At 42.8% G+C, this 26,300-nt stretch overlaps 1 protein-coding gene across 1 annotated transcript in view; it reads left to right on the forward strand.

Moving 5' to 3' along the window:
* The first annotated feature begins 281 nt into the window (after nt 1-281).
* Nucleotides 282-26,300, forward strand: part of sncaip (synuclein, alpha interacting protein) — a 39,770-nt gene continuing 13,751 nt past the window's right edge. The window contains exons 1-7 of the mRNA XM_084177013.1: nt 282-351; nt 13,552-13,649; nt 13,951-14,023; nt 14,175-15,019; nt 16,743-16,922; nt 17,353-17,466; nt 18,218-18,343. Coding sequence (XP_084033139.1) covers nt 13,593-13,649; nt 13,951-14,023; nt 14,175-15,019; nt 16,743-16,922; nt 17,353-17,466; nt 18,218-18,343 — 1,395 coding nt within the window. The 5' untranslated portion in view covers nt 282-351; nt 13,552-13,592. The remainder of the gene's footprint in view (nt 352-13,551; nt 13,650-13,950; nt 14,024-14,174; nt 15,020-16,742; nt 16,923-17,352; nt 17,467-18,217; nt 18,344-26,300) is intronic.

Genomic DNA, 26,300 nt, shown 5'->3' on the forward strand with positions numbered 1-26,300 from the left:
CACACAGTGTATTGCATTGGGGGCATTTATTGAACTTTGGAAAATGGTTTGAAACCCACATTTAATGCAAATGTCACTTAAATATGAACAAATATGAATTACTGTTGATGTTTAGACAATTATTTTTCATATACAGTATCATGAATAAATACAGGTTAATGACACTTTTCTATTATTAAGTGGGGGACTTTTATTTTTAACGTTTCCGAAATTCCGTGAACGGAAGTACTTTTTTAATGTTGCTGATGAGACGCTGGTCCAGTCTGGGACCTCAAAAACAGCTGGAATCTGGAACTGAGCCTAGAAAACAGTCGAAGACAAAACCTGGGCATTAGCTAACTGAGCTAAACGGTATTGTAAACGAAAACAATTATTTTTTATAATATTATATATTAAGCTATATGAGATAGCGTTGTGTTTGTTGAATACTTGTGTAGCTATCTGCATCCCTCTTTTTGATGACCTGATTCGTTTCCAACTGCTCGCTAGCTAACGTTAGCTAAAAGGCTAACCTGCTTGCCTTGAGATGCTTGGGTCGATGGTCATACCACAGAATGGTGATACTTGCTCCTTAGCTAGCTAGCTAACCTCAATTAACTAGCAGTCAGACCTTTTTTCCCACCCGCTCATGAAAGCTTTCTTCGCCATGTCCAATTTTCACTGCCTATATACTGCATGTTAATTAGCTTGCTAGTTAGACATTTAACGTTTGATGTAACTAGCTAGCTATTTGTTTTCCAAGGACCAGCCAGCCATCAAGCTAGCTATCTAGCTAGCTATCTAGCTAGCTAGCTAGGGACTCCCTAAAAACACGCCACTTGGCACGAAGAGATTTTCGTAGCAAGTTAGGAAAACGTTTTCGCTTACTTGGATCTACGTGCGTGGGTGGAGTGGGGTTTTTGGAGTAGCAGACACCTTTTGGTAGTGTGCAACTGCAGCCTGCAATTCGGGGCGTTCCTGCATGTGCAGGAATGCCCCCCCCGAGCATCCCATTGGTTCCTTCATGAACACCCACCATTGAGCACCCCATTGGTTCCTCCATGAATGCCAGGAGGCTAGGGCGACACCATGTGCTAGTAGCTTTTTTTTGTGTGTGTGGGGGGCTAATTAGCTAGCTTACTAATTAGCGACACTGTGTGCTAGCTTACTAGTCCCCGCCTGCTGTGTACCAGAGAAAACCGTGCCCAATAGGCTGGGGCGAAGGACACTATCTACCGGTCGTCTCCGCCTCCCGCTAGCACAGCAGACTAGGACTGTACCTGCCCTCACTGTCGTTTACAGAAAACAGTGACCGAAAGGTGGGGGCGAATGACACTGTCTTCTTCTTCTATAGTATATTGGCGATCACACAATTTAATGTGCATCCCACCACCTACTATGCGGGAAACAGGATTCCCCCCCAAAACGTAACAAACTACCAAAAAACTACCCAAAAAATAATCAAACAACTTTTCGACAGGTAGCTTAGTGGTTAAGAGCGTTGTGCCAGTAACCGAAAGGTTGCTGGTTGTAATCCCCGAGCCGACTAGGTGAAAAATCCTTGAGCAAGGCACTTAACCCTAATTGCTCCTGTAATTTGCTCTGGATAAGAGCGTCTGCTAAATGACTAAAATGTAAATGTTTTCTGTTAAAAAGAAAACAGGCTCAAGGGGAACCTGGGAGGGTGGGTCATCTGGCGCCAGTACCCTTTGCAAGTCTTCAGATGTAAAATCCTAAAGTTCAAAAACTTTTCTGCCGCAGCCACAATAATGTCCAGTTTCTTAGACTTCTTTGAGACTTGTGCTGTACAGTTTATAACTGTGGCTACACTCCTTCTTCTATGATTATAATGGCGGTCCACAAATAATAATTTAAGTGCATGCCTTCACCTACTGTGCTGGAATGTACGATCAATCATGATCTGCCCAATTCTGTACTACCATGAAAATATAATTCTAAACCAAATAAATCCCTAACTTCTACCACACCCTAACATGCTGACCAGACCGGACGCGTCACAAGCGTTGCAAAATAGATTTACACATGTTATTCAATCATTGCACCCACACTGCTGCTGACCTTGGTTCTATTTGTGGCGCTCGACACGCTGCAAGTCCTGCCTCTCCCATCTCCTCATTGGTTTTTAGGAGCATAAACCCACGTGGGTGAATGAAAGATTAACTGAGGTCCACACTCCAGTCCAGTTGGTGGTGGTAATGCATCTTAAAGTTGGTTGCCAAACGACATATAACGTCCAAAGAAGAAGAAGCAGCCTGAAGGAAGCCTGAACTTGGTTTACCATTTTATCTGTGAATTAATTGTTGGAGTAGAGGACCTTGTGCATTTCAGGTAAAATAACAACCCAAAGTTTATATCCCAGGACAAATTAGCTAGCAACAGGAAGCTAGCTAGCTAAATTGCCATAAATGTTTAATGCTTTTCGACCTGTCCCCAAGTTAATATAGTTGGTTCAGAGTTCGTTTTGATATTTCAACCTGCGTGTCCTGATCGTGTCTGGTGTGGGAGGAAAAAATCAACATGCGCGCGATGGCGCACGCTGATGCGCGTGCGGTCTGGTCAGCATGTAAGGACACTGTCTACCGGTGTATGGCTTGCTAGCTACAGTTGTCGCCCCCGCCCCTTCTTATGTAGGGTTTATCGGCGGCTGGCATCCATTGTTATTGTGCATTGACGCCACCTACTGTACAGGAGCGCCCCCGCCTAGGGCTGTGGCGGTCACTAAATTTAGTCAGCCGATGATTGTCAAGCAAATAACTGTCAGTCTTAAGGTAATTGACGGTTAATTAACATAAACAAATTTAGCATCTCCTGGTTTCCACACATAGCCTACAAGCCACTGATGAAGACCTTTGGAACATCTACATTTTAACAAGTCTAATAAATCCATGCAATATAGCCTACACCTTCACACATTTTCCATTATTAATTTTAGACAGGTCTAAAGAAGCATGATATGAAGAAAATGTAGTCTATTTCATAAGAACAGAATAGCATACTATGAGTGGTCCTTATGTTAGGTCCTGATCTGGCTATGCCAAATGGCTGTGGGCTAAACTAGTTAATTTAGCAGACAAGATTTGCTTAGAATTCCATGGCATTATTTTATAGTATGAAGAATACAATTGAACGAAGCTGAATAAAATAGAAAGGATATTTTCTCCAAACGATTTGAGGGAGTGCGCACATGCGGCTATAAAAAAAAAAAATACATGCCTTTTGCACCCATTGGCCGTTGTGCCCTTCTCCCTGAGTGCTGCGCGCTCGGTAGCACCTCACTCACAGGGCTCTCCATCATGTGATCGGGTCTTTCTCACAGGCTACAAGTGAAGACGGACACATCTGGGACGCAACTGCGCGCATCCTTATCCAATTCCAAGGTGCATATTGAAGATATTGGAAGAACTGTCCACATTTACTTTTCGTCAGCCAACTCTAGACCATCTTGACTCCACACACAGAGACGCTGCAAAGCTCTCCCTCGCCCTCCATTTGTCAAATCTGACCATATCTCTGTCCTCCTGATTCCTGCTTATAAGCAAAAACTAAAGCAGGAAGCACCAGTGACTCGGTTAATAAAAAAGTGGTCAGATGACGCAGATGCTAAGCTACAGGACTGTTTTGCTAGCACAGACTGGAATATGTTCCGGTATTCTTCCGATAGCATTGAGGAGTACACCACATCGGTCACTGGCTTCATCAATAAGTGCATCGATGACGTCGTCCCCACAGTGACCGTACGTACATACCCCAACCAGAAGCCATGGATTATAGGCAACATCCGCACTGAGCTAAAGGGTAGAGCTGCCGCTTTCAAGGAGCGGGAGTCTAACTCGGATGCTTATAAGAAATCCCGCTGTGCCCTCCGACGAACCATCAAACAGGCAAAGAGTCAATACATGACTAAGATTAAATCGTACTACACCGGCTCTGACGCTCGTCGGATGTGGCAGGGCTTGAAAACTATTACAGACTACAAAGGGAAGCACAGCTGCGAGCTGCCCAGTGACACATGCCTACCAGATGAGCTAAATCACTTCTATGCTCGCTTCGAGGCAAGCAACACCTGAAGCATGCATGAAAGCATCAGCTGTTCCGGATGACTATGTGATCACGCTCTCCGTAGCCGATGTGAGTAAGACTTTTTAAGCAGGTCAACATTCACAAGGCCGCAGGGCCAGACGGATTACCAGGACGTGTACTCCGAGCATGTGCTGACCAACTGGCAAGTGTCTTCACTGACATTTTCAACATGTCCCTGACTGAGTCTGTAATACCAACATGTTTCAAGCAGACCACCATAGTCCCTGTGCCCAAGGACACTAAGATAACCTGCCTTAATGACTACCGACCCGTAGCACTCACGTCTGTAGCCATGAAGTACTTTGAAAGGCTGGTCATGGCTCACATCAGCACCATTATCCCAGAAACCCTAGACCCACTCCAATTTGCATACTGCCCCAACAGATCCACATATGATGCAATCTCTATTGCGCTCCACACTGCCCTTTCCCACCTGGACAAGAGGAACACCTACAGTGGGGAGAACAAGTATTTGATACACAAAAATCCAGAAAATCACATTCTATGATTTTTAAGTAATTAATTTGCATTTTATTGCATGACATAAGTATTTGATCACCTACCAACCAGTAAGAATTCCGGCTCTCACAGACCTGTTAGTTTTTCTTTAAGAAGCCCTCCTGTTCTCCACTCATTACCTGTATTAACTGCACCTGTTTGAACTCGTTACCTGTATAAAAGACACCTGTCCACACACTCAATCAAACAGACACCAACCTCTCCACAATGGCCAAGACCAGAGAGCTGTGTAAGGACATCAGGGATAAAATTGTAGACCTGCACAAGGCTGGGATGGGCTACAGGACAATAGGCAAGCAGCTTGGTGAGAAGGCAACAACTGTTGGCGCAATTATTAGAAAATGGAAGAAGTTCAAGATGACGGTCAATCACCCTCGGTCTGGGGCTCCATGCAAGATCTCACCTCGTGGGGCATCAATGATCATGAGGAAGGTGAGGGATCAGCCCGGAACTACACGGCAGGACCTGGTCAATGACCTGAAGAGAGCTGGAACCACAGTCTCAAAGAAAACCATTAGTAACACACTACGCCGTCATGGATTAAAAGCCAGCGCATGTCCAGGCCCGTCTGAAGTTTGACAATGACCATCTGGATGATCCAGAGGAGGAATGGGAGAAGGTCATGTGGTCTGATGAGACAAAAATAGAGCATTTTGGTCTAAACTCCACTCGCCGTGTTTGGAGGAAGAAGAAGGATGAGTACAACCCCAAGAACACCATCCCAACCGTGAAGCATGGAGGTGGAAACATCATTGGGGATGCTTTTCTGCAAAGGGGACAGGACGACTGCACCGTATTGAGGGGAGGATGGAAGGGGCCATGTATCGCGAGATCTTGGCCAACAACCTCCTTCCCTCAGTAAGAGCATTGAAGATGGGTCGTGGCTGGGTCTTCCAGCATGACAACGACCCGAAACACACAGCCAGGGCAACTAAGGAGTGGCTCCATAAGAAGCATGTCAAGGTCCTGGAGTGGCCTAGCCAGTCTCCAGAACTGAACCCAATAGAACATCTTTGGAGGGAGCTGAAAGTCCGTATTGCCCAGCGACAGCCCCGAAACCTGAAGGATCTGGAGAAGGTCTGTATGGAGGAGTGGGCCAAAATCCCTGCTGCAGTGTGTGCAAACCTGGTCAAGACCTACAGGAAACGTATGATCTCTGTAATTGCAAACAAAGGTTTCTGTACCAAATATTAAGTTTTGCTTTTCTGATGTATCAAATACTTATGTCATGCAATAAAATGCAAATTAATTACTTAAAAATCGTACAATGTGATTTTCTGGATTTTTGTTTTAGATTCCGTCTCTCACAGTTGAAGTGTACCTATGATAAAAATTACAGACATGCTTTGCAAGTAGGAAAACCTGCAAAATCGGCAGTGTATCAAATACTTGTTCTCCCCACTGTATATATATAGGGTTTTTTCTCATAGTTGCCGGGATGTCATGGGACCTACTAATATCAGTACACTCGTAACAACCTAACCATTACAAAACGTATATTCAATCAAATAAACCTCACGTAGCGAATAAGCCATTACATTTTTTGTTGACCAAAATCGACACTCATTGACCTCCATACAAAACTCCTTGCTTGGTAATAGCTAGCTGGCAGCCTGGTAGCTGGCTTTAGCCTGGCTAAAAACAGAGCAAGCTAGCTAGCCTTTTTAGCTTCCCACATCTACATGTGAAATAATCAGCTTTATAATTGAAAAAATATGCCCTGGAAAATATTCATATACTTGCCGGTGTAATCGAAAACTAGCCTAGGCAGCCGATGGTGGGCTCTGTATCTGGTGGGTTCTGTATTTGCACTATCATCTAGTTTTGATTTGCATTCCCAGTAATACACTCGTGTCCCCGTGGACCGTCTTGTACGTAAAGCATCCTCCATTCAGGCTGATAAGGCATCATTTTCTGATAAGGCGGGGGAAAAACGGGGAAAATATGTGTACTTTCTTTACGAGATACCATTTCCACCACCTTTCTAGTGGCTAATGCTTAGATATGATAGTCCCAGATGTTGCATATCGCGTTGAGCCAATCAGGTCGCACATTCTGTTTACCCCTGGCTGAACGTAAGGCGCAACATCAGGAGGTAGCATTCCTAGACATTAGCCACTAGCATGGTGGTGGAAAATAGTGTTTCATAAAGAAAGTATGCATATTTTCCCAGTTTATCTCTGCATTCTCCCCGTTTTTAAAGCTAGTTAACGAGGAATATGATGCCCCACGGGGGACACGAGTGTATTACTGGGAATACACATCGAGCCGAGACGATAGTGCATGGGTGCTAGATCTCCAATATCGGCTTCCTAGGCTAACCTAAAATATGATCCCAGTTTGATTCGCTGCTTGTGTATTCATTCCTATATCAACTAAAAATAGAACGTAATCATGTTTTGGTCACAGAGTGAAAAAGGCACATGGCTAGCTAGTTGTCTACAACAGGTTCTACCATTTTACAATAGCCTGTAATCACCTTTTTGGGTGGATTCTTGTTGTTTGGTATACTGTTTGAACAGTCTCTGAGATTATATTTGGTTAGTAATGCAAAACAGGCTACTTTGATGAATAGCCTATAGATCAGATCAAGGAACCAAGCGACAACACTGCCCCCACAGCTGCAGAAGGAATGGCAGCTGCGGAAGGAATGGCGTGTCTCAATTTTCAGCTAGTAAAAAAGTATGTTGAATGCCGGAGCGTGTTACAAGGAGCCGCCTCTTTTGTGACAAAAAACATTGCAACACTCCGTGACCCTTTTTCCTAACCTTAGCCTAATTCTCCTAACCTGCTACGTAAATTCTCCTAACCTGCTGCGTGTGCTCTGCTAACCTGCTATGAAAAAGTCGCTTTCGGTCATAGCTGTATCGAAGTGGCGTGTTTTTAGGCTGTTCCAGCTAAGGAGCGGGACTTTGCGGTTATTACTAGTTACCACAGCCACAAAGTCAAAATTGGCTATATTGTAAAAATTCATAAAAACAAACGTTAGGTTTTTGGTCTTAATTTAAAGTTAGGGTTAGGCATACAGTTAACAGTGTGGTTAAGGTTAGGTTTAAAATCCGATTTTAAGAGGCAACATTTTAGAAATAGACCGGGATTATGACTTTGTAGCTGTGGTAACTAGTGACGACCAGACTTAGCCAAGCTAACGTAGTAGCCTGAGCAGCCGCTAGTGTGCGCTATAGATAGTGGAGATCCATAGCGTCTATTAGCGGCTGCCCAGGCTACTAGCCTAGGTATAGTATCTGTAGCCCATTAACCTAAAGTAACAGGCATAAAATAAACGCCTGAATCTAGATGCCCTACATACTGGTCTTGACTAGAAGGGGGAAAAACTGTCAGGGGAGGTTCTCTTCTGCACTGTTCAACCAATCCAGTAAATGTGGAGGAGGAGTTAAGATGGAGTGTCGCCTTGTTAATGTCCAAAAACGGAAGTTTCATCACAGGCTTGCTTTCCATTTCCCCTGAAACCTGGAACATCTGATTGTTGGGGACTCATCAGAGGCTTGTAGCCCATAAAACTAGCTATTTATTGTTGCTAATTGGGTTAAGGAAAAAAAAACATAATTGAATGTAAGTATAAAAGGCGCAATCTGGGGTTCATATTCAGTGATCTTTTAAATTCTTGATATACAGTGTATTCGGAAAGTATTCAGACCCCTTGACTTTTTCCACATTTTGTACGTTACAGCCTTATTCTAAAATGGATTAAATTGTTTTTTCCCCCTCATCAATCTACACACAATACCTCATAATGACAAAGCAAAAACATGTTTTTAGAAGTTTTAACTAATTTATATAAACAAACACTAAAATATCACATTTACATAAGTATTCAGACTCTTTACTCAGTACTTTGTTGAAGCACCTTTGCCAGCTGTTACGAACCCCGTGGCTTTAAGTCTAGGGTGGATGGAAAAGAGACCTGTAACATAACTCATGCTAATTAGAATATTGCCAACGAACAGTGAGAACAAAAATACGCCAACAACCAAAAAGCTACCGTCAAACACATTTTTTAAAATTATAAACGCACGGTAAAGGTTTGGGGAAAAGGGGCTGAGCAGGACCCAAGGAATGAAACAATAATGTCAAAAACCCCTAAACTGATCTTGCCTGCCTCAAGAACCGCTAAGCTTACTACTAACTACACAAAAATACAGTGGGTGGTCCGCTCAGGTCTAACTAGTGTTTTTAGACAAAGTTTTCCTACGGGTAGTGTATGTTCAAGGGCAACTTGCTAAAAATCCCCTTTTCCCAGGAACAAACAAACAACATAGTTACCATATGGAGTAAACAGCAAATGAGTGAGTACACAAAAAAACAAGACACCACAGTATCCATACTCCCAAACAAAAAGAGTCTCTCCAGAAAACACAACTGACTGGCTTTTTAAAACCAGGGGATGTGATATGGTAATGTAAAACCAGAAACAGATGGTGCAATACAGAGGAGTGTCCACTGATTGGTCCACCTCGGCAATCAGTAGACGAACGGATGTCGGACACACCAACGACCACCAATCAGGAAAACAAGGGACACCTGTGATTAGGGCAGAAGGAGAGGAAAAACAAATACAGACACAGGATACCTGTATCCGTAACAAGTAATAATAATAGTACATACACTGAGTATACAAAAAATTAAGAACACCTACTCTTTCCATGACATAGACTGACCAGGTGAATCCAGGTTACAATATGTATTACTTGTAAGTTATATACAATGTAGGTACTAAAGGGAATTAATGTTAATGGCATGTCCCTCTGGCTATGACAATCATATATATTTTTTTTTTATCCGTAACACCAGCGATTACAGCCTCGTCTGCTTGGGTATGACGCTACAAGGTTGGTAGACCTGTATTTGGGGAGTTTCTCCCATTCTTCTCTGCAGATCCTCTCAAGCTCTGTCAGGTTGGATGGGGAGCGTCGCTGCATAGCTATTTTCATGTTCGATCGGGTTCAAGTCCGGACTCTGACTGGGCCACTCAAGGACATTCAAAGACTTGTCCCGAAGCCACTCCTGCATTGTCTTGGCTATGTGCTTAGGGTCGTTGTCCTGTTGTAAGGTGAACCTTCGCCCCAGTCTGAGGTCCAGAGCGCTCTGGAGCAGGTTTTCATCAAAGATCTCTCTGTACTTTGCTCCGTTCATCTTTCCCTCGATCCTGACTAGTCTCCCAGTCCCTGCCGCTGAAAAACATCCCCACAGCGTGATGCTGCCAACACCATCCTTCACCGTAGGGATGGTGCCAGGTTTCCTCCAGACGTGATGCTTGGCATTCAGGCCAAGATGGTTGACCTTCTGGAAGTTTCTCCCATCTCCACAGAGGTCAGAGTGACCATCGGGTTCTTGGTCACCTCCCTGACCAAGGCCCTTCTCCCCCAATTGCTCAGTTTGGCCGGGCGGCCAGCTCTAGGAAGAGTCTTGGTGGTTCCAAACTTCTTCCATTTAAGAATGATGGAGGCCACTGTGTTCTTGTTTTTGGTACCCTTCCCCAGATCTGTGCCTCGACACAATCCTGTCTCGGAGCTCTACAGACAATTCCTTCGACCTCATGGCTTGGTTTTTGCTCTGACATGCACTGTCAACTGTAGGACCTTTTATATAGACAGGTGTGTGCCTTTCCAAATGATGTCCAATGAAGTGACTTTACCACAGGTGGATTGTAGCTTTAACTAGCTACTGACTTTAGAAAGCTTTTCAGTTTGTACATGATCTAGCCTATATTTTCATTTTAAATTAATTTAGATAACAGGCTAATCTTGTAGCGAATGAAAAGGCAGCCTATTATTTATAGATTTCCCGACAGCCAATGAACTATAATTCTAGACCTACATTCTCAGATTATGCAGCTCCTGACACAATATTGGCAATCATACAGTTTCCACAGGAAAGGCGGCTGTTCATTCTTCCCTCAATAGCTGCATTCCAAATGGCACCCTATTCCCGAGCCTATGTAGTGCCTACAGCTCGATGGTGGTTATACAAGGCTACTATACAAAGCCTACTAATGATAATGACATTAACAACATTAATTATGATTATAATGATGATCATAATAATAATTGTAATAATAACAATAAGAAGGAGATCAAGGAAAAGGAGGATATACAGTGGGGAAAAAAAGTATTTAGTCAGCCACCAATTGTGCAAGTTCTCCCACTTAAAAAGATGAGAGAGGCCTGTAATTTTCATCATAGGTACACATCAACTATGACAGACAAAATGAGAAAAAAAATTCCAGAAAATCACATTGTAGGATTTTTAATGAATTTATTTGCAAATTATGGTGGAAAATAAGTATTTGGTCAATAACAAAAGTTTCTCAATACTTTGTTATATACCCTTTGTTGGCAATGACACAGGTCAAACGTTTTCTGTAAGTCTTCACAAGGTTTTCACACACTGTTGCTGGTATTTTGGCCCATTCCTCCATGCAGATCTCCTCTAGAGCAGTGATGTTTTGGGGCTGTCGCTGGGCAACACAGACTTTCAACTCCCTCCAAAGATTTTCTATGGGGTTGAGATCTGGAGACTGGCTAGGCCACTCCAGGACCTTGAAATGCTTCTTACGAAGCCACTCCTTCGTTGCCCGGGCAGTGTGTTTGGGATCATTGTCATGCTGAAAGACCCAGCCACGTTTCATCTTCAATGCCCTTGCTGATGGAAGGAGGTTTTCACTCAAAATCTCACGATACATGGCCACATTCATTCTTTCCTTTACACAGATCAGTCGTCCTGGTCCCTTTGCAGAAAAACAGCCCCAAAGCATGATGTTTCCACCCCCATGCTTCACAGTAGGTATGGTGTTCTTTGGATGCAACTCAGCATTCTTTGTCCTTCAAACACGACGAGTTGAGTTTTTACCAAAAAGTTATATTTTGGTTTCATCTGACCATATGACATTCTCCCAATCCTCTTCTGGATCATCCAAATGCACTCTAGCAAACTTCAGACGGGCCTGGACATGTACTGGCTTAAGCAGGGGGACACGTCTGGCACTGCAGGATTTGAGTCCCTGGCGGCGTAGTGTGTTACTGATGGTAGGCTTTGTTACTTTGGTCCCAGCTCTCTGCAGGTCATTCACTAGGTCCCCCCGTGTGGTTCTGGGATTTTTGCTCACCGTTCTTGTGATCATTTTGACCCTACGGGGTGAGATCTTGCGTGGAGCCCCAGATCGAGGGAGATTATCAGTGGTCTTGTATGTCTTCCATTTCCTAATAATTGCTCCCACAGTTGATTTCTTCAAACCAAGCTGCTTACCTATTGCAGATTCAGTCTTCCCAGCCTGGTGCAGGTCTACAATTTTGTTTCTGGTGTCCTTTGACAGCTCTTTGGTCTTGGCCATAGTGGAGTTTGGAGTGTGACTGTTTGAGGTTGTGGACAGGTGTCTTTTATACTGATAACAAGTTCAAACAGGTGCCATTAATACAGGTAACGAGTGGAGGACAGAGGAGCCTCTTAAAGACGTTGTTACAGGTCTGTGAGAGCCAGAAATCTTGCTTGTTTGTAGGTGACCAAATACTTATTTTCCACCATAATTTGCAAAAAAAAATCATTAAAAATCCTACAATGTGATTTTCTGGAAAAAAAATTCTCAATTTGTCTGTCATAGTTGACGTGTACCTATGATGAAAATTACAGGCCTCTCTCATCTTTTTAAGTGGGAGAACTTGCACAATTGGTGGCTGACTAAATACTTTTTCCCCCCACTGTAGAAGCGAGAGCTGTGTCCATATTATGTGTGACAAACAGGTGCTGTTAGATTACAATCATATTTTTCTGCCTGTTTGCAACAGTGTTAACAACACAAAATAAATCATAAGTAATACCAGTCTGTTCTAACGAAAACAAATTGTAAAGCCTTTATTACTGCATAGCACAGATTAAAAACAGCTGAATCTATGAAATTGCTTTCAATCCAACATTTTGCCGTTGCGTGAGGCTTGGTGCTCATGGAATCAGTAGGCTATTAAACAAACACTCAAACAGGCAACAGATGCAAGATCTGTCTTATTTCTGTCTATAAATGGATGATTTATAAAGCCAGGCACATTTAACAGGTATGCTATTGATTATAGACCTAAGTAAGTTGGTTTCCTCTCTCCTCAATTTTCTTAGACAATTAGGCTAAGGAAGGGCTGTTTCCTCGTCTCTGCTGCTGCTGCCTCCACCGCATTGTTCTCAATCCCAATATGCTGGTCAACTTTACTATTATGCACATAGCAACATAGGGAAAGGCGGCAATTCTACGGCGCACTGAATATTATGTTTCAGAACCGCAGACAGCGACCGTATCCAAAATAATATTCAATTTATTAGTGTTGCCCCGTATTTTGACATAATATAACCATATACAATTTCAGTATCAAATGTCGTACAGTGATGGACTGTGCCATCCCCGCGGCCTCACCAATGGATTAGTCCACTGAGATGGGCGCGAATCAGACGGGTGTCTTATGCAACATGAAACATTTTTTATCATTGCGACTGCTGGACTAAAGAAATCTCGGTCGACCAACAGCCTATTGACCAAACAATCGACCAGTCAACTAAATGGGGTCAGCCTTAAACACTGCACAGCTAATCACATTACGTTGAACATTCCAAATGAGTCACATAAAGGAATTAGCTAATAGACATTGATCAGCTTTGTTGGGTGACTTTTGGATCAAGCCATTTCAACCAGCCACTCCAGGTCATAGAAACTTGGTCATCACAGATTTGCAGGAAGTGACCTATAGTCAATGGGTCTGTCCCAAATGGCAGCCTATTGCCTGTATAGTACACTACTTTTGACCAGAGCACTATGGGCCCTGGTCAAAAGTAGTGCACTCAATATGGAGTAGGGTGCTATTTAAGACACAGTCCAGATCTATAAATCACAAAGTTGTCTTTACTTAGGCTATAAATTAATGTGGAATGCTAATATCAGGCTTTATCATACAGGTTGCGTCTCACTAGGGTCTCAAGAATAATGCTGACTGAAGATGGATGCTCCTGAGTACTTGGATTTGGATGAGATTGACTTCACTGATGATTCAGTGGTGAGTAGAAGTCCAAAACTCAGGTTGTTGTACCAGAAATGGTGTCACACCATCTGGCTATGCCAGGGGATGTAATATAGTCTATGGGGCAGTTTCCCGGACACAGATTAAGGCTAATCCTGGACAAAAAATCATTTAAGATTCTCCAGTAAATTTGCTTTTTAGTCCAGGACTAGTCTTAATCTGAGTCTGGGGAAACCACCCCTATATGAAGTACTTTCTAGGCTACAGTTGGGTAAATGAATATTTCAATGTAATAAGCGCTTATAAACAAACGTTGATGGTCTTTTCCCTGTAAAAGTATTCTGTGACATCCTTGAAGAACATTCCAGAGCTGTCCAGAAGAAACGATGGTCAGGGAGAAGAAAGACAAGGTGTGTGTGTGTGTGTGTGTGTGTGGCCGGTCTAGGCTATTATTGTAAAAAATATATATATACAAATGTAAAACATTATGAAAATGAAGCCCTTATTATTTTGTAGCACTATAGGTAGCCTAAATAAAACAAAAAACGTTCCTATCTTTAGCCCCAGCCATCAACTGGAGCCGTGGTGTGTCGTCACATAGTGGCGGTGGAATCAAGCCAACCGGCATCGCCGACGTCCACAGCAAATTCCGACCTGTGAAGAGGGTCTCGCCACTCAAACATCAACCGGAGACCTCTGACAATGAGAGCGACAGCAAGGCTCAGGCTCACAATGGGGAAGGCAGCAGCAAAGAGGAGGCCTCAGACAAAACACCTGCGGCCTGCGAAGGCCAGGGATTTAAAGCCAAGAGCCTGGGCACCGGAGGAGCTCTTTTTGGGGAGCTGGAGCACTACGACCTGGACATGGATGAGATACTGGACGTGCCTTACATTAAATCCAGCCAACATGTCTCTACTCTTCCCAGAGTTCCCCCTGACAAAAGGATGGTGGGCGGCGGTGGCAGTGCCACTGACAGGTGCCAGAGCGTTAAGACCTCAACACTTCCCCACCCTGAGAGCCTTGCAAGTGTCACCCAGTACTGTGTGCTTTCGCCCGTCAAGTGGTCTGATATGAGGAAGTTGAAATCTCTGGACCCGGACAATCACCGGCCACCAACTGGGGGCTATGACCACTCCACACCAAGCTCACTTAGCTGTTCCTCTGCCTCGGACGTGGATAAACCTTTAGCCAATAGGGCCTACCCAGAGCCACAGGCACACAAGACCGGAGGTGACACCCCTGGGAGCAGCCAGGCTATGATGTCCCCCCTCCAGGGCTGCGCTGGGGCCAGGCAGGACAACAGTAAGACCTGGAGCAGTACAAGACTGCAGGGAGAGTGTGATGAGGAGACCAAGAAATCCCAGAACATCATCAATATCATCCGAGAGGGGCAGATTTCTCTGTTGGTAAGTCAACAGTATGGGGAAAATATACAGTGAGGGGGAAAACAGTATTTGATCCCCTGCTGATTTTGTACGTTTGCCCACTGACAAAGACATGATCAGTCTATAATTTTAATGGTAGGTTTACTTGAACAGTGAGAGACAGAATAACAACAAAAAAATCCAGAAAAACGCATGTCAAAAATGTTATAAATTGATTTGCATTTTAATGAGGGAAATAAGTATTTAACCCCTCTGCAAAACATGACTTAGTACTTGGTGGCAAAACCCTTGTTGGCAATCAGAGGTCAGACGTTTCTTGTAGTTGGCCACCAGGTTTGCACACATCTCAGGAGGGATTTTGTTCCACTGCTCTTTGCAGATCTTCTCCAAGTCATTAAGGTTTTGAGGCTGATGTTTGGCAACTCGAACCTTCAGCTCCCTCCACAGATTTTCTATGGGATTAAGGTTTGGAGACTGGCTAGGCCACTCCAGGACCTTAATGTGCTTCTTCTTGAGCCACTCCTTTGTTGCCTTGGCCGTGTGTTTTGGGTCATTGTCATGCTGGAATACCCATCCACAACCCATTTTCAATGCCCTGGCTGAGGGAAGGAGGTTCTCACCCAAGATTTGACGGTACATGGCCCCGTCCATCGTCCCTTTGATGCAGTGAAGTTGTCCTTTCCCCTTAGCAGAAAAACACCCCCAAAGCATGATGTTTCCTCCTCCATGTTTGATGGTGGGGATGGTGTTCTTGGGGTCATAGGCAGCATTCCTCCTCCTCCGAACACGGCGAGTTGAGTTGATGCCAAAGAGCTTGATTTTGGTCTCATCTGACCACAACACTTTCACCCAGTTCTCCTCTGAATCATTCAGATGTTCATTGGCAAACTTCAGACGGCCCTGTATATGTGCTTTCGTGAGCAGGGGGACCTTGCGGGCGCTGCAGGATTTCAGTCCTTCACGGCGTAGTGTGTTACCAATTGTTTTCTTGGTGACTATGGTCCCAGCTGCCTTGAGATCATTGACAAGATCCTCCCGTGTAGTTCTGGGCTGATTCCTCACCGTTCTCATGATCATTGCAACTCCACGAGGTGAGATCTTGCAGGGAGCCCCAGGCCGAGGGAGATTGACAATTCTTTGGTGTTTCTTCCATTTGCAAATAATCACACCAACTACTGTCACCTTCTCACCAAGCTGCTTGGCAATGGTCTTGTAGCCCATTCCAGCCTTGTGTAGGTCTACAATCTTTTCCCTGACATCCTTGGAGAGCTCTTTGGTCTTGGCCATGGTGGAGAGTTTGGAATCTGATTGATTGCGTCGGTGGACAGGTGTCTTTTATACAGGTAACAAGCTGATTAGGAGCACTCCCTTTAAGAGTGTGCTCCTAATCTCAGCTCGTTACCTGTATAAAAGACACCTGGGAGCCAGAAATCTTTCTGATTGTGAGGGGGTCAAATACTTATTTCCCTCATTAAAATGCAAATAAATGTATAACATTTTTGACATGCGTTTTTCTGGATTTTTTTGTTGTTATTCTGTCTCTCACTGTTCAAATAAACCTACCATTATAATTATAGACTGATCATGTCTTTGTCAGTGGGCAAACGTACAAAATCAGCAGGGGATCAAATACCGTTTTCCCTCACTGTACCTAGCCATAACAATATAGTAGTAGGCTATATGAACAATACCATTTTGCATCAACAAGTCACTGAGTGTTTTTCCTGGTGTTCTCTGGCCACAGCCTCACCTGGCGGCTGATAACCTGGAGCTGATCCAGGACGAGGAGGGGAACAACCTGCTCCACATCTCTGCGGCCCAGGGCCACGCTGACTGCCTGCAGCACCTCACCTCCCTCATGGGAGAGGACTGCCTCAACGAGCGCAACAACCACCAGCTTACACCTGCTGGGCTCGGGGTGAAGGTAGGTGATGGGGTGAGAGGTTGGGTCAGGGCCTCTAGAAAACGTAACTTTGTGGACATGGCGAATCAACCGTGTCCAATCATGTCCACCTGCCATGTCAACCAAGGCAGACGTCTAGGTTTAATTCTAAATGGCACCCTATGGGCCCTGGTCAAAGGTAGTGCACTATATAGTGAATAGGGTGCTATTTGGAACGCATGCCTACTAGAGTTGGTTGTTAGTTAAGATCTTGATATTCCTGTGGGGAAAGATGACACCATGTCTCTGGCTGTGCAAGTCTGGGTTTTGGATACTTAGCTGTATTAGTCACGTTTACCCTCTTTCATTCCCTGTCTTCAATAAAAGAGCATCAGGACAGTGTCTGCATCAAACTGATCTACAGAATAACCTGTGGGTGTTTGCGTGCTTGCATGTGTTTGTGTGCGTGCAGAACGGCCATTTGGAGTGTGTGCGCTGGATGGTGAGTGAGACGGAGGCAATCGCAGAGCTGAGCTGTAGCCGAGAGCACCCCAGTCTCATCCACTACGCAGCCCGCTATGGACAGGTGAGGGAGACACACACCATCTTATAACCCTGTCATTGGGAAAATCTGCAACGGTCACCTTTATTCGACAAGTACATTTACATGTACCAGGAATTTGACCTGGTGGATTGGTGCTATAACCGAAAATACAGACAGAATCTAGACATACAGTATATACAACATAGATACAGTAAAAACAAAACAATTACACATGATAAGAGCTATATATATACACAATATTAATTCTGTAATATGTAACTTTTTGGGCGACCCGAGCAATTCACATAGAAATGTGGGTTATAGATCTGTCATTCTTATTGAAAGCAAGTCTAAGAAGTGGTAGATCTGTTCTATGTGCACTATTTCAATGCTTCCTGTGCTTAAGTTTAGTTTTTGAGTTACTTTCTGTTTTGTACACCAGCTGAAAATACAATATTTTTGGTTATGGAAAAGTTATTTCACAGCTGTTTAGATGGTGTAATGATTCTCTACACTTGCTTGTTTTGTAAAATATAAATTGAAATTAGGCTAGGAAGCTAACTCAGAATTTTAGCAAGCAGGAAATGGCGGAGCGATTTCTGTGTAGTGCATCTTTAAGTGTGGAAATATATACAGTATATTGCAGTATGGTCACCACTGCAGCATTTCTGTCACCGCAATATCTATCCACACTTAATATTGTGTAGTATGACTATTGAATCCCATTTTCTTTCGTCTTTTTTATTTTATTTTATTTTTTTGTCCTTTTGGATGTTTATGATCTCTCTTTTAGGAAAAGGTTCTGCTGTGGCTGCTCCAATTCATGCAAGAGCAAGCCATTTCTCTGGACGAAGTGGACCAGTACGGAAACAGTGCAGTGCATGTAGCCGCTCAGTACGGCCATCTCACTTGCATTCAGGTATGTGGTCCTCTGCTAGGCGAACCGGTTTATGTCAAGAACTGCAATGCTGCCGGGTTTTGTACGCTCAACAGTTTCCCGTGTGTATCAAAAATGGTTCACCCGCCATAGGACAACCAGCCAACTTGACACACGTGGGAAGTATTGGAGATATTGATTCTTTGACTCCCCAAAATATATGTAATACAGTGGGGGAAAAAAGTATTTAGTCAGCCACCAATTGTGCAAGTTCTCCCACTTAAAAAGATGAGAGGCCTGTAATTTTCATCATAGGTACACGTCAACTATGACAGACAAATTGAGAATTTTTTCCAGAAAATCACATTGTAGGATTTTTTATGAATTTATTTGCAAATTATGGTGGAAAATAAGTATTTGGTCACCTACAAACAAGCAAGATTTCTGGCTCTCACAGACCTGTAACTTCTTCTTTAAGAGGCTCCTCTGTCCTCCACTCGTTACCTGTATTAATGGCACCTGTTTGAACTTATCAGTATAAAAGACACCTGTCCACAACCTCAAACAGTCACACTCCAAACTCCACTATGGCCAAGACCAAAGAGCTGTCAAAGGACACCAGAAACAAAATTGTAGACCTGCACCAGGCTGGGAAGACTGAATCTGCAATAGGTAAGCAGCTTGGTTTGAAGAAATCAACTGTGGGAGCAATTATTAGGAAATGGAATACATACAAGACCACTGATAATCTCCCTCGATCTAGGGCTCCACGCAAGATCTCACCCCGTGGGGTCAAAATGATCACAAGAACGGTGAGCAAAAATCCCAGAACCACACGGAGGGACCTAGTGAATGACCTGCAGAGAGCTGGGACCAAAGTAACAAAGCCTACCATCAGTAACACACTACGCCGCCAGGGACTCAAATCCTGCAGTGCCAGACGTGTCCCCCTGCTTAAGCCAGTACATGTCCAGGCCCGTCTGAAGTTTGCTAGAGTGCATTTGGATGATCCAGAAGAGGATTGGGAGAATGTCATATGGTCAGATGAAACCAAAATATAACTTTTTGGTAAAAACTCAACTCGTCGTGTTTGGAGGACAAAGAATGCGGAGTTGCATTCAAAGAACACCATACCTACTGTGAAGCATGGGGGTGGAAACATCATGCTTTGGGGCTGTTTTTCTGCAAAGGGACCAGGACGACTGATCCGTGTAAAGGAAAGAATGAATGGGGCCATGTATCGTGAGATTTTGAGTGAAAACCTCCTTCCATCAGCAAGGGCATTGAAGATGAAACGTGTCTGGGTCTTTCAGCATGACAATGATCCCAAACACACCGCCCGGGCAACGAAGGAGTGGCTTCGTAAGAAGCATTTCAAGGTCCTGCAGTGGCCTAGCCAGTCTCCAGATCTCAACCCCATAGAAAATCTTTGGAGGGAGTTGAAAGTCCGTGTTGCCCAGCGACAGCCCCAAAACATCACTGCTCTAGAGGAGATCTGCATGGAGGAATGGGCCAAAATACCAGCAACAGTGTGTGAAAACCTTGTGAAGACTTACAGAAAACGTTTGACCTGTGTCATTGCTAACAAAGGTTATATAACAAAGTATTGAGAAACTTTTGTTATTGACCAAATACTTATTTTCCACCATAATTTGCAAATAAATTCATTAAAAATCCTACAATGTGATTTTCTGGATTTTTTTTCCTCATTTTGTCTGTCATAGTTGACGTGTACCTATGATGAAAATTACAGGCCTCTCTCATCTTTTTAAGTGGGAGAACTTGCACAATTGGTGGCTGACTAAATACTTTTTTCCCCCACTGTATATACATTCTGAACAAAATTATAAACGCAACATGCAACAATTTCAACGATTGTATTGTCCCCAGCACAAGGTGCACCTGTGTAATGATCATGCTGTTTAATCAGCTTCTTGATATGCCACACCTGTCAGGTGGATGGTTTATCTTTGCAAAGGAGAAATACTCACTAACAAGGATGTAAACAAATTTGTGCACAATTTGAGAGAAATAAGCTTTTTGTGCATATGGAACATTTATGGGATCTTTTATTTCAGCTCATGAAACATGGGACCAACACTTTACATGTTGCATTTATACTTTTGTTCAGTGTATATTTTTTTAGGTAGCGTTAGCTAGCACTAGTCTGCTGTACCTGCGCTGAAACTCTGAGTGCTTTAATTAATCCTATAGCTTGTTCTCCGTATTCTTTTTAGTGAGCCAACATGCTTCAGCACCTTTCTTTCCATGATTGATCCAAACTCATGGCTCTCTCGTGTCTCTCTGCAGCAGATATGTAGTGAGCAATATGTTTGGAACATCGAATCGCAATAAAATCGCAGTATAGAATCGCAACACATATATAATCGTGATACATGTCATATCGGCACCTACATTGCCCTCCTGAACTAATTGCACTCTAGGTAAATGTGAACAAAAAAGGCTGTGAAAAAATTGTACAATCAAAATATAATATCTAACCTTTTAATTGAGTTAAAATTGTTCAAAGAAAATAAAATCGTCATCATGAAATAATTACTTTATTCAAAAACATGCATGTCACAATTATCTGCATTTAGTTCTTTTTGCACCCTCCCTTTGCCAAGATAACAGCTGTGAGTTGTCTCCTATAATGTCTCCTGTGGTCCTCTGTAGCTCAGCTGGTAGAGCACGGCGCTTGTAACGCCAAGGTTGTGGGTTCAATCCCCGGGACCACCCATACACAAAAATGTATGCACGCATGACTGTAAGTCGCTTTGGATAAAAGCGTCTGCTAAATGGCATATTATATTATTATTATTATAATGTTTGATGAGGTAGGAGAACACATAGGAAGGGATTTGAGACCATTTCTCCAGATCCTTCAGATTCCTTGGTCCTCGGTTGTGGACTGTCCTCTTCAGCTCACCCCACAGGTTTTCAACGGGTTTAGGTCAGGGGACTGGGATGGCCATCGCAAAAGCTTGATTCTATGGTCAGTGAACCATTTTCTTGTTGATTTGGAGGTACAGTATGCTTTCGATCTTTGTCCTGCTGGAAGCTCCAACGATGACCCAGTTTTAGCCTACTGGCAGAGGCAGACAGGTTTTGGCCTAAAATCTCCTGGGTCTTGATGGAGTCCACGATGCCATGTATCCTAACAAAGTTCACAGGGCCTAACAAACAGCCTCACAACATCACAGATCTACCACCATACTTCACAGTTGGGATTAGGTTATTTTCTGCATGACCATGGCTCTTTTTACGCCAAACCCACCTCTGGTGTTGTTGCCAAAAAGCTATATTTTAGTCTCATCAGACCATAGAACCTGGTTCCAATCAAAGTTCAAATGACATTTAGCAAACTCCAGGCGCTTACATTTGTGGTTTGGTGACAGCAGAGGCTTTCTTCTGGCAACCCTTCCAAATAATCTGTTGGCTTTTAGACGGCGTCTAATTGTAGTTTTGGAGACTTGGTGACCCCAAGATGTAACCAACTTCTGCAATTCTCCAACTGTGATCCTTGGAGATTGTTTTGCCACCTGAACCATCCGTCTCACTGTGCGTTCAGGCAAAGTACACTTGCGTCCTCTTCCAGGTAGGTTCATCACAGCTCTAGCTATTTTACATTTCTTTATTATTGCCCTTATAATGGAGGGATATTTTCAGACGTGTAGCTATTTATTTATAGCCATTGTCTGATTTGTGATGGTCAAAAACCTTTTGTCTCATTTTATTTGTGTGTTCTCTGGCCTTTCCCATGTTGATGGATGACTACGGCTGTTACAGTGACCGTATTACCGCCACACCGGGGATCACTAGTAATTAAGACAGCCAAATACCACGTGACCGTTTAGTCACGGTAATTAGGCTGCTCCAAGCTCTGATGCTGCTGATGGTCATTAGTAGCCTACCAAACTTGCTAACTGCCTGGTACTCAGCACTCTATTGTCCCTCTAATCACTCTGACATCAATGCAAATGTTATCGGAAATCTAATCAAACACTTCATGAGAGCCCATGAGCTCATTTTGCGCAACATTTCTATAGGCTATGCAATTGCGTTAAAACAGAGTGATGGCCTCTATTAAAAAGAGGACCCCATCAGCTTTCTGTAGGCTAGGCCTACTATATTTATTTCTCAACTTTCCTAATATTAATATTATACAACAGGAGTATAGCCTACCTGGCTGGCATGAAAATGAACCACGGGAAAAGCGTCCTCCATTCGCTACTTAAGTACATGGATTGCATGTATTTTTTACCCTGCCCGTTAATGGTCCGTTCTAAATCAAAACAAATTTCACACATATATTATTTAGTATATGTAAAGACGAGATTAAATCAAGAATAGTCTGATGGGTGACAATATTAGCCTATGACTGGTGAATTATACATTATCACTTGTGAATGATGCCCAACATAAGGCAAGAAACAATGCATGCCTTTTTTTGTATGTGTGACTTTTTCAAATCATAGTTGCACACCTCATGTAGCCTAGCCTATATGTTTTAATAAGGTTTGTATCACAACTAAAGTGGCCAAATAACTATTTAAAATTAAGCACATTAATCCACTTTACAGCGGGTGTAGACTAACTGGCATACATATGCAGCATGTCCTCTGTAGCTCAATTGGTAGAGCATGGCGCTTGTAACGCCAGGGTAGTGGGTTCGATCCCCGGGACCACCCATACGTAAAAATTTATGCACACATGACTAAGTCGCTTTGGATAAAAGCGTCTGCTAAATGGCATATTATTATTATTATTATTATTATTATTATTATTATTATTATTATTATTATTATTATGTGAGTTTCAAGTTTGGGGAAGATAATTTTCACCATAAAATTGCACCTTAAAAGCATTAAATGCATAATCACATTTACGGTCACTTTTGATAATGGTGTTTTCGCGCTAATAGCCTACTGCCGTGCGCGCATTGCTACGCTTATAATGTGAAGAAATAGCTGAATAGTTTATTAACATTTTAAGCTAAACGTTCTGATCTGTTGCGTCAGCCTCATTGCGTAAAAAAGTTATTTTGATGCTAGTGGTTATATTAATTTGGGATCTATCGCGTCCCACAGCTGTCCCAGACTGTTTGGAATATTTATTTCTCACACAGAATAGAATAGGTCAACTTTTGTACTATGGGGGGTAGTAGATTTACATAGGCCAGGCCTACTCATCTTGTTGGTTGACGAAAGTAAATGTGGAAGTTCTTCCAATATCTTCAATATCCGCCTCAGAATTGGATATGGATGCACGCAGTTGCGTCCATGATGTGTCTGTCTTCACTTGTAGCCTGTGAGAAAGACCCGATCATGTGACGGAGAGCCATTTGAGTGAGAGGTGCTTCGAAGCACGCATGGAGAATGGAATTATAATTATTATATTCAGCCCAAGGGCACAACGGCTGCTGGCCGCAAAAGGCATGCATTTTTTTTGGGTGGGGGGGCATTACGGCCACACAAAGGGGATGCCGTCGGTAAATTCGAGGCATTATAATTTGCTTGTCAAATTGTGAATGAGAGACTGATGAAGTGTGTACAGCCTGCACAAAAATCAAAGCAGAGCTCATGCCTTTCATGCAAACTTTTTTCAAATCATCATTAGTCGCATCATGCAGCCTTAGAATGTATTAAAAATCAAAACATATATCACAACTAAAGTTACATAAATAACTCTAAATTAAGCATATAGGAGTACCTGTTTCTTTGTTAACTGCTCAACACAGAATAGCCACATGTGCGCACTCCCTCATCGTTTGGAGAAAATATCCTTTCTATTTAATCAGTTCTATTCAATTGTATTCTTCATACTATAAAATAATGCCACGGAATTCTAAGCAAATCTTGTCTGCTAAATGAACTAGTGTAGCCCACAGCCATATGCCATAGCCAGATCAGGACCTAACTTAAGGACAACTCAGAGTATGCTATTCTGTTCTTCTGAAATAGACTATATTCATATCATGTTTCTTTAGACCTGTCTAAAATAAATAATGGATTTATTGTGGAGGTGTAGCCTATATTACATGGATTTATTAAACTTTTTTAAATGTAGATGTTCCAAAGGTCTGCATCAGTGGCTTGTAGGCTATGTGTGGAAGCCAGGAGATGCTAAATGTGTTTATGTTAATGAAAGGTCCATTACCGTGAGACCGGCAGTTATTTGCTTGACAATCACCGGCTGACAAAATTTTGTGTCTGGCACAGCCCTATGGATGACTAAGGGAGTTTAGCCTGTGTCACCTCATATTTATACCCCAGTGAAACAGGAAGTCATGGATGACCACTTAAGAGGTCCCAAAGACTCAGCTGAACTTTTAAAAGTACAATCTTAATCGGAATATATAGTACCAGTCAAAAGTTTGGACACACCTACTCATTCCAGGGTTTTTCTTTAATCTTTACTATTTTCTACATTGTAGAATAATAGTGGAGACATCTAAACTATTAAATAACACATATGGAATCATGTAGTAACCAAAAAAGTGTTAAACAAATCAAAATATATTTTATATCTAAGATTCTTTAAATATCCAACCTTTGCCTTGATGACAGCTTTGCACACTCTTGGCATTCTCTCAACCAGCTTCAAGAGGTAGTCACCTGGAATGCATTTTAATTAACAGGTTTGCCTTGTTAAAAGTTAATTTGTGGAATTTCTTTCCTTCTTAATGCGTTTGAGCCAATCAGTTGTGTTCTGACAAGGTAGGGGTGGTATACAGAAGATAGCCCTATTTGGTAAAAGATCAAGTCCATATTATGGCAAGAACAGCTCAAATAAGCAAAGAGAAATGACAGTCCATCATTACTTTAAGACATGAAGGTCAGTCAATCCGTAAAATGTCAAGAACTTTGAAAGTTTCTTCAAGTGCAGTCGCGAAAACCATCAAGCGCTATGATGAAATTGGCTCTCATGAGGACCGCCACTGGAAAGGAAGACCCAGAGTTACCTCTGCTGCAGAGGATAAGTTAATTAGAGTTACCAGCCTCAGAAATTGCAGCCCAAATAAATGCTTCACAGAGTTCAAGTAACAGTCACATCTCAACATCAACTGTTCAGAGGAGACTGCGTGAATCAGGCCTTCATTGTCGAATTGCTGCAAAGAAACCACTACTAAAGGACACCAATAAGAAGAAGAGACTTGCTTGGGCCAAGAAACACGAGCAATGGACATTAGACCTGTGGAAATCTGTCCTTTGGTCTGATGAGTCCAAATTTGAGAGATGATGATTTCCGCATGTGTGGTTCCAACCGTGAAGCATGGAGGAAGAGGTGTGGGGGTGCTTTGTTGGTGACACTGTCTGTGATTTTATTTAGAATTCAAGGCACACTTAACCAGCATGGCTACCACCGCATTCTGCAGTGTTACGCCAACAAATCTGGTTTGCGCTAAGGGACTATCATTTGTTTTTCAACAGGACAATGACCCAACATACCTCCAAGCTGTGTAAGGGCTATTTGACCAAGATGGAGAGTGATGGAGTGCTGCATCAGATGTCCTGGCCTCCACAGTCACCCGACCTCAACCCAATTGAGATGGTTTGGGATGAGTTGGACCGCAGAGTGAAGGAAAAGCAGCCAACAAGTGCTCAGCATATGTGGAAACTCCTTCAAGACTGTTGGAAAAGCATTCCAGGTGAAGCTGGTTGAGAGAATGCCAAGAGTGTGCAAAGTTGTCATCAAGGCAAAGGGTGGTTACTTTGAAGAATCTCAAATATAAAATATATTTTGATAAGTTTAATACTTTTTTTGGTTACTACAATGTAGAAAATAGTACATATAAAGAAAAACCCTTGAATGAGTAGGTGTGTCCAAACTTTGGCTGGTACTGTACATCAATTAGATTTTGTTCATAAGAATTTCTAGGGGTGCCAATAATTGTGGCACACATGTTTTTGAATAAAATAATTTTCACTAATTTAAAGATTCATATGATATTTTGAGTGTAAGATCAAGCTGATAAACAACAATTACATTTTTTCAA

Source organism: Coregonus lavaretus (assembly GCF_964263955.1).
Source record: "Coregonus lavaretus genome assembly, chromosome: 14".
In the NCBI taxonomy this organism is placed as follows: Eukaryota; Metazoa; Chordata; class Actinopteri; order Salmoniformes; family Salmonidae; genus Coregonus; species Coregonus lavaretus.